The sequence below is a fragment of the Chinchilla lanigera genome, unplaced genomic scaffold, assembly GCF_000276665.1.
Source record: "Chinchilla lanigera isolate Chin_1 unplaced genomic scaffold, ChiLan1.0 scaffold00050, whole genome shotgun sequence".
Taxonomy (NCBI): domain Eukaryota; kingdom Metazoa; phylum Chordata; class Mammalia; order Rodentia; family Chinchillidae; genus Chinchilla; species Chinchilla lanigera.
The window spans coordinates 2,899,335-2,911,533 of record NW_004955451.1 but is presented as its reverse complement, the minus strand read 5'-3'; the positions used below and the strand labels follow the sequence as shown (position 1 = coordinate 2,911,533).

At 36.6% G+C, this 12,199-nt stretch overlaps 1 protein-coding gene across 1 annotated transcript in view; it reads left to right on the top strand.

Annotated features, from left to right (window-relative positions):
• Positions 1-12,199, top strand: part of Med13 (mediator complex subunit 13) — a gene marked incomplete at its 5' end in the record, with an annotated part of 116,648 nt that overhangs the window by 96,697 nt on the left and 7,752 nt on the right. Inside the window, 8 exon segments of the mRNA XM_013519377.1 lie at positions 533-989; positions 2,266-2,485; positions 3,287-3,478; positions 3,634-3,857; positions 6,812-6,954; positions 7,795-7,953; positions 8,065-8,250; positions 10,237-10,385. Of these exon segments, the coding sequence (XP_013374831.1) occupies positions 533-989; positions 2,266-2,485; positions 3,287-3,478; positions 3,634-3,857; positions 6,812-6,954; positions 7,795-7,953; positions 8,065-8,250; positions 10,237-10,385 (1,730 nt within the window).

The window sequence follows — 12,199 nt, the reverse complement described above, 5'->3', positions numbered from 1 at the left end:
TAGCCCAGGCTGGCCTTGAACTTCCAAGGATCCTCCTGCCTCAGAAGTGCTGCCTCCCAAGTGCTAGGACTACAGGCAAGCACTACCACACCTGGCTGTCACTAGACATTCTTTTAATTTGAGCCTTCTGATAACATTTTTTTCATTTTATATTTTAATTGTTTATCAGTGCAGACAGTATTTCCTCAACTTCTGATTTAGAAACACTTGCAGTTTTTTGATGAAAATTTGCTAGATACTGTTTTTTAAATTCAATTAATTGTGCCTAGGAAATAGAATTTTATTATACTTTCATAGTAATCATTTCTTTAATTTGTATGAAAATACTGGTTTATTTTTATGATTCTATTTTTAAATTTTTTTCTTTGGTTTCTAGAAGAAAACAAACCTAATACGTGCTATACTGTGAACAAGCAACTTAGGGTAGATAAATGTCAAAAGTATCAACTAGATTATTTTTATTTATATGTTAGAATGGAAAGAGGAACTGGTCAGTGAAATCAAAAATTAAATGTCCTGTTTTATTCTTTAGGTCCTTATCTTGCCTCCCAGCCGTTGGACAGCTCTCTGCTTTCACAGCCAAATTCAGTTACCCCTGCAAGTCAGTCTTTGATTACTCCACCTCAGATGACAAATACTGGAAGTGCTAATACACCATCTGCTACATTAGCCTCTACAGCAAGCAGCACCATGACAGTGACTTCAGGTGTTGCCATATCTTCTTCAGTTGCCACAGCTAATTCAACTTTGACGACAAGTTCATCTTCATCATCTTCCAACTTGAATAGTGGAGTATCATCAAACAAACTACCTTCATTTCCCCCCTTTGGCAGTATGAACAGCAGTGGTTCAGGATCCATGTCTACACAAGCAAGTACAGTTCAGAGTGGCCAGCTAGGTGGGCAACAATCATCAGCTCTGCAGACGGCTGGGATTTCTGGAGAGTCATCTTCACTTCCCACTCAACCGCATCCTGATGTGTCTGAAAGGTACTTTGAAAATTCCTGATATTTGGGGCTGGGGGATAGTTTTGTCATAGAACATGTGCATATCATCCCTGAAGCCTTGGATTCAATCCCTACACCAAAACAGTAAATAAGAAGATAGTCACTGTGAAAGAAAGAACATTATTATAGTTTAGTGCTTTTTTTTGTTATTCTTGACATTTTAACTTTTATAATGTTAGAACTCTTTAAATATCTTTAACATACAGGCTTAGAATCCTTAGGGTAAGATTTAAGATCTTTTCTTTCTCGTTTTTTGATACGGAGTCTTGCTGTGTAGTTCGGGCTGGCCTCAAACTTGAGGTAATCCTCGTGCATCAGCCTTCTGAGTGCTGGGATTACAGGTGTGTACAGTTTAGGGTGTTAAGATTTTAAAACCTTGTAATCCAGGTATCCATATGATGTTTGTGTCCTGTGACATAACTGTCAAGTAGATTTGCCTATGCAAATTATTTCAGTAATTGAGAAAATGATACTCACCTACCCTATTGAAAGGTTTTAAAGTCAACAAGGTTTGAATTTTAGCTCGGCCATTTAATGATTTTGCAATTATTTATAATAACAATGGTGATGACAGTTTTTGTTCCTTTTGTGCTGAAGGTATTGGAGAGTTTTCCTTTTGACTTATGGATTAGGTTTAGTCCAAGGGTAGGTATATTTGTCAGCTCCCCAGGATGCTGATGTGCTCAGTGTTATAAGCGTGTGTGTGTATGTTGTGGGCAACTGTTACACAGATTGATCTATACATACTGACTAAACACGTGTCCTTTAAAAATAAATCGCCCATTGAAAAATGAAGCAGCTTATTCTCCATTTACATTATGAAGTATGAAATGAATTTGTATAGTCTAAAAATGACTGAAACCATTGAGTAGGTTTAGGAACCGAGTTTCCTTCTGCTCTACCTTTGTTTCTAGCCAACTATTAAGATAGCTCTCAGGCAGAGATGCATCTTTACTTCAGTTTTATCCCTCGTGTGCTAAGCTCTCTTTCAATTTTGATACTCTGGTTTTTTAGGAAGTCTTCTTATTTGTTTGTGTAGTTAGTCATTTAATTATTTTAGTGCAAAGGACATTGTACACTGTGAAATGAATGGTATGTGCAGTGTTTATGGTTCTGTGGAAAGAAAGAGATGTCCTTTACTGTCAGAGAGGATGTTCAACACCTCCAACCAGTAAAAGGAAAGGGATGTAAGAACCTGCTTTAATGCTATCTTAAGCATATATTCAACTTCTATTCTTATTTTTACCACAAATTTTAGCACAATGGATCGGGATAAAGTGGGAATCCCCACAGATGGTGATTCACATGCAATTACCTATCCTCCTGCAATTGTTGTTTATATAATTGATCCTTTTACATATGAAGATAAAGATGAGAGCACTAACTCTTCTAACGTGTGGACTTTGGGGCTACTCCGATGCTTTCTGGAAATGGTCCAGACTCTCCCTCCTCATATCAAGAGTACTGTTTCTGTACAGGTAAAAGTGAGAAGTGCTTTTCTTATTCACATTGATCAAAATGCCAGGTTCTGTTGATTTTAAATGCTGTTGTGGTAGACATCTTAAAGCAATTATAAAAGACAAACTTTAGTCATACCACAGTGATAATGAGGAATAAAAAAGATTATATTGAGTACATTAAGTGTGTCTTCTGTTACTTTATAAATCAATTTTTAAATAAATAAGCATAGTAAGTGGGAAAAGGTAGTATGGACTTACATAAGCTATAGACTTTGTTTTGGTTTGTTTTTTTTTTTCCAGTTTGACTTCAGTTCTTTGAGACAGGGTCTCACTGTGCAGTCCACACTGGCTTTGAACTCACTGTGTAGCTTAGGCTGGTCTCAAACTCGTGATCCTCCTGCCTCAGCCCTCTTAAGTGCTGACATTACCGTCATGAACCACCATACCCAGCTAGCTATAAGCTAGAGCTTTAATCAAGACAGGTTGTAAGTAGAAGAAAATGAACCATAGTAAATTTTGTAAAGAAAATTTGAACTCTTTATTTTATAAATTACAAGAGAGAGCTACTCCATGGTGGTATTAATATAATTACCATGTAGGAAATTTTAAGTTTTTAGGTGGTCCTTTAGTACAGGGCCCTTTGGTAAAGTTGATGATTTATTAATGAATTGTTAATTAATGTTTTCTTACCATTAGATAATAACCTACTTAGGTTTTATTAAAGTGCACTAGTAAACAGTTTTAAGAGTTTTAGCCCCGCCATATCTTTTATTCTTTGATGGAAGTTTAACATTTGCAATATTTACCTATACTTCTTAGATTGTTCCTTGTCAGTACCTGTTACAACCTGTGAAGCATGAAGATAGACAAATTTATACCCAGCATTTAAAATCCCTGGCTTTTTCGGCTTTTACCCAGTGTCGGAGACCACTTCCAACATCAACCAACGTCAAAACATTGACAGGCTTTGGTCCAGGTTTAGCCATGGAAACTGCTCTTAAAAGCCCTGATGTAAGTATGTTATTAAATGAGTATAACTTTTTTATAAAATTAGGTGCAAAATTTAAAAATTTTGCTTTCATTTTCCAATTATAATTGGGTAAATACTATGTATTTTTTTTTAAAGATTACTTAGTACTATAGTACTTTAATTTTTTGTTTTACAGAGACCAGAGTGTATTCGACTTTATACACCCCCATTTATTCTGGCTCCAGTGAAGGACAAACAGACAGAGTTAGGAGAAACATTTGGAGAAGCTGGACAGAAATACAATGTTCTTTTTGTGGGCTACTGTTTATCACATGATCAAAGGTGGATTCTTGCATCTTGCACAGATCTATATGGAGAACTTTTAGAAACTTGTATCATAAACATCGATGTTCCAAATAGGTACTTACATTTCTCTAAATGTGTGATTGTATCATCCCATTGAAAATTTTAACACAGAAAACAATATGTTTAATTTTTAATGAGTAAAAAACTGAAAGGTTATATTCATTAAGACGTTAAGACTGGGATTGAGGATTTATCTCAGTGACACAGCGCTTGCCAGGAGGTCATGAGTTCGATTCCTGGTACCGGAAAAAAAAACAAAAAAAAAAAACGACATTAAGACTAGGAGTTTAGGATACTTTTCACTTTTTTATAGTGAGTTAATTTTACAATTAACATAATGAAAAGTAATTTTGATGATTAACCTTTTTACACAAAGATTCAGGTTCCAAACTTCTGTGTCATAAAGCTTGAGGAAATTTTTTGAAACGAAGAACTAGAAAGCCCTTCTGCAATTAAAAAAAAAATACATCTATAGAATGTTCAAACTTTTCTTGTGTACCCAGTTAACTGATTTAACTTTCTTTTCTAGAATTTTTGTTTAGCACTCGGGAGGCCAAGACAAGGAGAGGATCATTGGGAGTTTGAGGCCAGCCTGGGCTGCAAAGTGAGCTCAAGGCCAACCTGAACTGGATAGTGGGACCATGTCTCAAAAAGACAAAAAACTAAAAAAAAATTTTTTTTTTTATCTTTTTGAGACAGGGTCTCGCTGTGCAGTTTGGACTGGCCTTGAGCTTACTTTGTAGACCAGGCTGGTCTTGAACTCACAAAGGATCCTCCTGCCTCAGCTTCCTGAATGCTGGGATTACAGGCATGCGCTGCCACACCTGGCTTCTTTCCTAAAATTGTTGACTGAAAATTTTAATCATTTAAATTGTAGTGTATCTTCTGAAAATGATGATCGTTTTAGAATTCTCCTTGGCAGTAATTAGATATAATGATCAGTTACTATGAAAGATATAACTAATAGGTCACATCAGATGATCCTCATGTTACCATGTAAAACATTTCTGATAACATTATTTCAAAACTACTGAACGTTGCTCATGAGCACTTGAAAAGCTGGTCTGTGCAGTGTTTCAGTTCTAAGATTTGTAGTCTATCCTTTATTTTCTTCTTTATTAAATAATGCTTTCTAGCTGGTGGCACATGCCTGTAATCCCAGCATTCAGGAGACTGAGGCAGGTGGATCCTTAGGAGTTCGAGACCAGCCTGGGCTACAAAGTGAGCTCAAGGCCAGCCTGAACTGTGTAGTGAGACCCTGTCTCAAAAAAGACAAATAAATAAAACAATGCTTTTTAAGTTCAAAATTGATTATGTGCAAAAAAATTTAGATTATTAGATCATAGTGGTGCTGGGAAAACAGAAAACTAGAACTTTTTTTTGTTTTTGTTTTTTTGGTGGTGGTGGTCCTGGGGGTTGAATCCAGGCACTTTGCACTAAACTACATCCCCAGTCCTTTTTATTTTTTTTTATTTTTATTTTTTTTTTGGTTTTTCTCCGGTACCAGGAACCGAACTCACGACCTTGCGCTTGCCAGGCAGGCGCTTTGCCGCTGAGCTAAATCCCCAGCCCCCTTTTTATTTTTTGAGATAAGGTCTTGCTAAGTTGCTCACCCTGCCTCAAACTTGGTGGTCCTCCTACCTCCAACATGCTCAGGTTAGGAATATTAATTTTATATTTTTGTTTATTGTCTGTAAGCCTTAGAACAGTGCTTCTTTATTCCCTCAATATAACGTTGATCATTTCTTAGGATATTTGTGCTAATTAAGTAACACTTGAAAAGAATATACTTATGTGTAAAGGAAGAGATGGTAGATAAGAAATAATATCACCCTTTCCATTATAATAAAGGTAATAATGCCATTACCCTACCTTGAGTTCAAAAAAAGTAGGAGTGGAATAAAGGTTAAGAGATACAGTGATTGAATCAGAGAGATCTAAGTTCAAATGCTAAGCCTTCTACTTACCAGTCATGTGTTCTTAGGAAAATTACCCATCTGGAAAAGCTAAAGAATACTTGTTTCTGCCTCATAGGATTATTTGGATAAAATGAAATATTACATGTCAATTGATTAGACATGGTGCTTTGTATATAGTAGGTACCAAATAAATGTTAGCTACTGTTGCTGGGCCACAGAATGCTTGGAGCCTTACCTATTTGCCTATTAAGGGTATGTATATAAAAACCTCAAACAGTCTTGTTTGGTCTGAAATTTTCCAGGCTATTCTTTGACTTAGGGAGCAGAGATTGGTGTATACCACAGCTTGTGGGGCAAATTTGGCCACAACCATCTTTCCTAGTTTTTGTCTACCAGCTGTTTTCATGCTGTAGCAGCAGGTTGAATTCTATTGAGAAAATCTTGATGTCTTGGAAAGGTTAAAGTATTGGCCTTTAAAAAAAAAAAAAGTTTGCTCTTAGGGCTTAGTGGTAAATGCCTGTAATTCCAGCTCTCTGGGAGGCTGAGGCAGGAATATTGTGAGTTTTAGCCTAGAATGGGCAACTTGAGTAAGACCCTGTTTCAAAATAAAAATTTTAAAGTTTGTTGGTGTCAGAATCACTGTTTGTGGTCAGTTAAGGTAGTTTGTGGACAAACTTTTTCTTAAAAATTTTCACATTTAAATGCACATTATAATGTTTATTTGGGAAAAAAAAAAAAAAAGACTTGGTGATGCATCCCTATACCTTAGCTACTTAGGAAGCCAAGGCAGGAAGATTGCTTAAGCCCAGGAGCTCAAAGACAGCCTGAGGAACATAGTGAGACACTCTCTCAAAACAACAAAACAAAAAAACCTTGCATGCCAGACTTTTGATTTCATGTATGTTCTTACTTGAGACTTGTGCAGAGGTGTAAAGCGTTAAAATTAAGTAAGAGACTAGAGCTTGGGGAGTGTGGAACATACTTGCCTAGCATGCACAAAGCCCTCAATCCTCAATACTGTTCCCTCCCATAAAGTTATCCCATGAATGTTAGAAATATTTATGGCTGCCTTTTTATTTCATTCAATAGGGCTCGTCGGAAAAAAGGTTCTGCTAGAAGATTTGGTCTACAGAAACTTTGGGAGTGGTGCTTAGGGCTTGTACAAATGAGTTCATTACCATGGAGAGTTGTAATTGGTCGTCTGGGAAGGATTGGTCATGGAGAATTAAAAGGTAAAATTGTGTTTTATTATTTAGTTTTAAAATTGGTTTTATATTCATATAGTATTCAGACCACGTCAGTGTATATGCTGAGTAAAATGTAAAGGTTATCAGTAAATTTTTTTTTCTTGTGGTGCTGGGGATTGAGCTAGGGCTTCATGCGTGCTTGGCAAGCACTGTAACACAGGCACATTCCAAACCAAAACTTTGGGGTGCAGGGGGGATTGGGGTTGAACCCAGGCTTTTCACACTGAGCTGCATTGCTAGTCATGTTTTTTCACATTTTGAGACAGGGTCTTACCAGTCTCTTAAGATACCCAGGAAAGTTGGACTTCAGCTTGCCACCCTCTTCCCACAGCCTCCCAAGGGCTATTATATAGGCTGTACCAGCTTGCCCAGACGAACTTTTGCTTTTAAAGAGGAACCACATATGTATTGTTCATAGCTATTCTTGTTGTCTTCTACTTTTTCTCCTTTCTACTTGTTCAACTCATCTGCTGTTCAGTAGATGGTAACTGAGTGTGGTATTCACTAAAGTTAGAGGGATAAAGCATATTGAATTAGCATCAACAATAGGATTTTTGACTTGATGACTCCTTTGAAGAAGACACTTCTTTTTTTTATCTTTTTGGGAGAAGGTTTCAGTGTGTAGTTCAGGCTGGCCTCGAACTCACTCTGTAGCCCAAGCTGGCCTTGAACTCAGCCTCCCAAGTGTTGGGATTATGGATGTGCACTACTATGGCTGGCTAGACACTAATCTTTAAATCAATAAATATTTCTTTTATGTTCTAATCTTGGTTCTATACCGTAGTTCAGTGCTTTACTTTGTAATTTAATTGTTGATACCCACAGACTGGAGCTGTTTGCTGAGTCGTCGAAACTTGCAGTCTCTAAGTAAAAGACTCAAAGACATGTGTAGAATGTGTGGTATATCTGCTGCAGACTCTCCCAGCATTCTGAGTGCTTGTTTAGTAGCGATGGAACCTCAAGGCTCTTTTGTTATTATGCCAGGTTAGCTGTCTTCAGTTTATATCGGAATTAATTCATGCACTTAATTTTTTTAAAGTATTACATAAAATTTATTCGTTTGTTTTTACAAAATGTTTCCTATTCTCTTTATAGATTCGGTATCAACAGGTTCTGTATTTGGAAGAAGCACCACTCTAAATATGCAGACATCTCAGCTAAATACCCCACAGGATACGTCATGCACTCATATACTTGTGTTTCCTACTTCTGCTTCTGTACAAGTAGCTTCAGCGACTTACACCACTGAAAATTTAGATTTAGCTTTCAACCCTAACAATGGTAGGTTACTTGCTTTTAAGAGCTTGTTTTGGGGGCCGGGGGTTGTGGTCATTGTTTTTTTTGTTTTTTTTTTTTTAAGATGGAATCTTCCTGTGTTCCCTAAGTTGTTCAATTCTCTGGACTCAAGTAATCTTCCTGCCTCGATTCCCCAAAGTATCTGGGACTATAAGCATGCCCTGCTGTGCACAGCCAAAAAAGGTTTTTGAATACAGTATTGCGCAGAAGAAGAGAAGAGACCATGTGACTGAAGCAGAAGAATGCAAAGTCAGAGGAATATGCTATGACTTTGAAGGCAGGAAGGGGCCATGAGCTGGTGCATATAATTCTAGATACTAGAAAAGACAAGGACCCTTATTCTTCCCTAGATCCTCTAGAGGGAGTGCTGTCCTGCTGGAACTAATTTTTTTTTCCTTTTTTTCAGTCAGATTTTATTGGTACATTTTAGACATACCTAATGATCACATTCATCATAGAGAATTTGTACCTGTACATGAAATAACTTGATTCTTTTTATTCCCATTCCCGTACCCTCCCTTCAACCTCTCCTCCCCTCCCCATTTGCAAAAGTTTTTTTTCCATTTTTTTCCTCCTGTTTTCATTTTTTTAAACTTTTCCCTTCCTCTCCCCACCCTCTTCCCATTTGAAAATTTTCTTTCTACTTCACAATACCTATGATACATTTTAGTCCTTATTTATAGTTTCAGTTTTTCACACCATAGAAACAATTCAGTATTTACACGTGTGTCCGAGTATATTTCACTGAAGAGTATGGACTGAAGGTGCATCCATTTACCCAGAAATGTCTCTCAAGCTTATCCTTCTTTATGGCAGAGTGGCTGCTGGAATTAATTTAAGACTTACTACTCCTGAACTAATAAATGTTTGTTGTCTTACACCAACAAGTGTATGGTAATTTTATTTATTTATTTATTTATTTTCCCTGGTACCAGGAATTGAACTCACAACCTTGCACTTGCCAGGCAGGCACTGTGCCACTGAGCTAAATCCCCAATCCCAAAGATGAAACGAATGCCCACGTATTTCCTAAGGATAAACATTAGGGTTTTTTTTGTTTTTTTTTTTTTTGTCTTTTTGTTGTTGTTGTTGTTTTTCCGGTACCGGGAATCGAACTCACGACCTTGCGCTTGCCAGGCAGGTGCTATGCGGCTGAGCTAAATCCCCAGCCCCAAGTGTATGGTGATTTAAATTAAGTCACATCACACTAGCTTATATATAAGCTATATATATCTAGCTTATGTATATATCAGAACTAAGGGAATAATTGATCATAAAGTGTTTATAGATGTTTATACTTTGGCTTTTGAGTTACCTGTACTAAACTTTATTACTCATTTTATATCTTTATATGTCACACATTATTTTAGTTTCTTGTTATAATTTGAATATTTTACTTAATGAAGAGTGGGGTATTAATTGTGAACAGTCTTATTTTAAGTACATTGTCATTTCCTATCTACTGTATTTATTTGTATTTGTAATTTACTATAACAAACAATGGTTTAAAAGATCATCTTTGTTTTCTTAAAGTTCTGAAAGTGTCAAAAATCAGCTTCATTGGGTTAAAAGTCAAGGTGTCAGTAGGATTCTTTAAAAAAAAAAAAAGACTCTTGTGATTACAGGGTTGACTTGCTTAATCTAGAATAATTTCCCCATCTGAAGATTGCTAGCTTGATCACATCTACAAAATCCTTTATGGTAACATGTCCGGGATTGGAACATGGACATCTTTTGGGAGCCATTATTCATACTGTGTGTCTGCTTATACCTTATTGATACGGCTGTTAGTACAGTACTTGGCACGTGATAGTACTTGCTTCAGCAGCACATGTAATGCTTGGCACGTGATAGATACTCAGGAAATGTTGATTAAATTAACCTATTTTGGTTAACGTTTGTTTTAACCTTCTATTGTGAGTGATCATGGGATATGGAAAATCAAGTTTTTAATTTCTTTCTCCTGTATAGATGGAGCAGATGGAATGGGTATCTTTGATTTACTAGACACACCAGATGATCTTGATCCTGATATCATTAATATCCTTCCTGCATCTCCATCTGCATCTCCTGTACATTCTCCAGGATCTCATTACCCCCATGGAGGTGATACTGGCAAGGTAATCCTCTTACAGAAGTTCAGTTTATCTAAATGTTATTCATTCCTATAGTAAGGGATAAATGCAACATTATTTTTTCCTTGCAGATGAGATTAGCAGTATATTCATACGCTTCTGTCCCATACACATGAATACATTGATGTCTACATTTGGTAGAGTTTCTAATGCTGTGCTTTCCCTGAATCTGTATTTTTCTAAACTACTTGGCATTAGCCACTTCACCATAGCTACAGTTAAAATATAACAGCACCATTGAAAATCAGTATCTGGGGCTGGGGATTTAGCTCAGCGGCAAAGCGCCTGCCTGGCAAGCGCAAGGTCGTGAGTTCGGTTACTGGAGAAAAACCAAAAAAAAAAAAAGAAAATCAGTATCTGGCTAAAAGAGCTATCATGCATATCAGGGCTATGACAAGAAACATAATAGAAATACTAATTTTCTCATAAGAACAGGTAAAGAAACAACCACCATCCATCGTCCACCACCATCTTGCTCTTCCTTTATTTTTAGCAGTTATAAAAGTAGGCTGTATTACACTTTTGTTTGAAGTCAGAGTAGATGAGCTTCATTGACTGTTAATAATAGTTTATGAAATTGTGCTGGTTGATTGTTTTAGTATGCTTATGTTTAGAATTTACCTTTTTAAAGTAGGGAAGAATCTGTCTAGCTTTACCTTGTATACTTTTTCTTAGATGTAAGAAATGCAATAATTGAAAAAAAAAAAGAAATGCAATAATTGAAATGCTTACACACATGCATGAAACATCAATAATCCTACCACCGTAAAAGTTTTTACTTTTTAGGAAATTACTTTCCTTCCATATATATTTATTTTCAGCTTTCAATAAGTATAGTCAGGGGCTGGGGATTTAACTCAGCGGCACAGCGCCTTCCTGGCAAGCTCAACGTCGTGAGTTCAATTCCCAGTACCTGAAAAAAAAAACAAAAAAAAAAAGTATAGTAAGCCAGGTAATTCCAGCACTTGGGAGGCTGAGGCAGGAGGATCGTTGTGAGTTCGAGACCAGCCTGGGCTACAAAGTGAGCTCAAGGCCACCCTGAACTACAAGACCCTGTCTCAAAAAGACACACACACACACACACACACACACACACACACACAAAGTATAATTGACTTCTTAATATGACATTGTTGATATGCCATCACTTGCTGTATCATTTCCAAAAGGTTGGACACATAGAGATTTTTTTTTTCTTTCTATTATATAAGTACTGATGTGTTGAGTATTTTCATGCATTTTCTTTTTCTTCTGTTTCATTAAAATACCAAAAAATACACATGTTAGCATGATGCTTTCCAAAACACTACAGATTAACTACATTTATATTATTGGTAGATAAATAAAGCTAAATTGACACGGCCTTTTGGATTGGAGTGTGATTGTCAGGACTTAGTTGAGACACTATTAGGAAATAAGTTAGAACTTTCATTGAACATTTTGTATTTTTCACTTAAAAGTTGAATGATTGCATATACACATCCATTAAGGGCTTGGCATAACAATACTAACTTGCTGAATAGCGGGCATATTCATTTATGCAACTTTTTTTTTTTTTTTTTTTGGTACTGGGAATCGAACTCTGGACCTTGTGCTTGCCAGGCAGGTGCTTATATCAGTGAGCTATATCCCTGGCCCATTTATGCAACTTCTATAGCTTTGCTTTTTTTGTTTTTTGAGGCAGGGTCTTTTTTTTTGTTTGTTTGTTTGTTTTTTGGTTTTTCTCCGGTACCGGGAACCGAACTCATGACCTTGCGCTTGCCAGGCAGGCGCTTTGCCGCTGAGCTAAATCCCCAGCC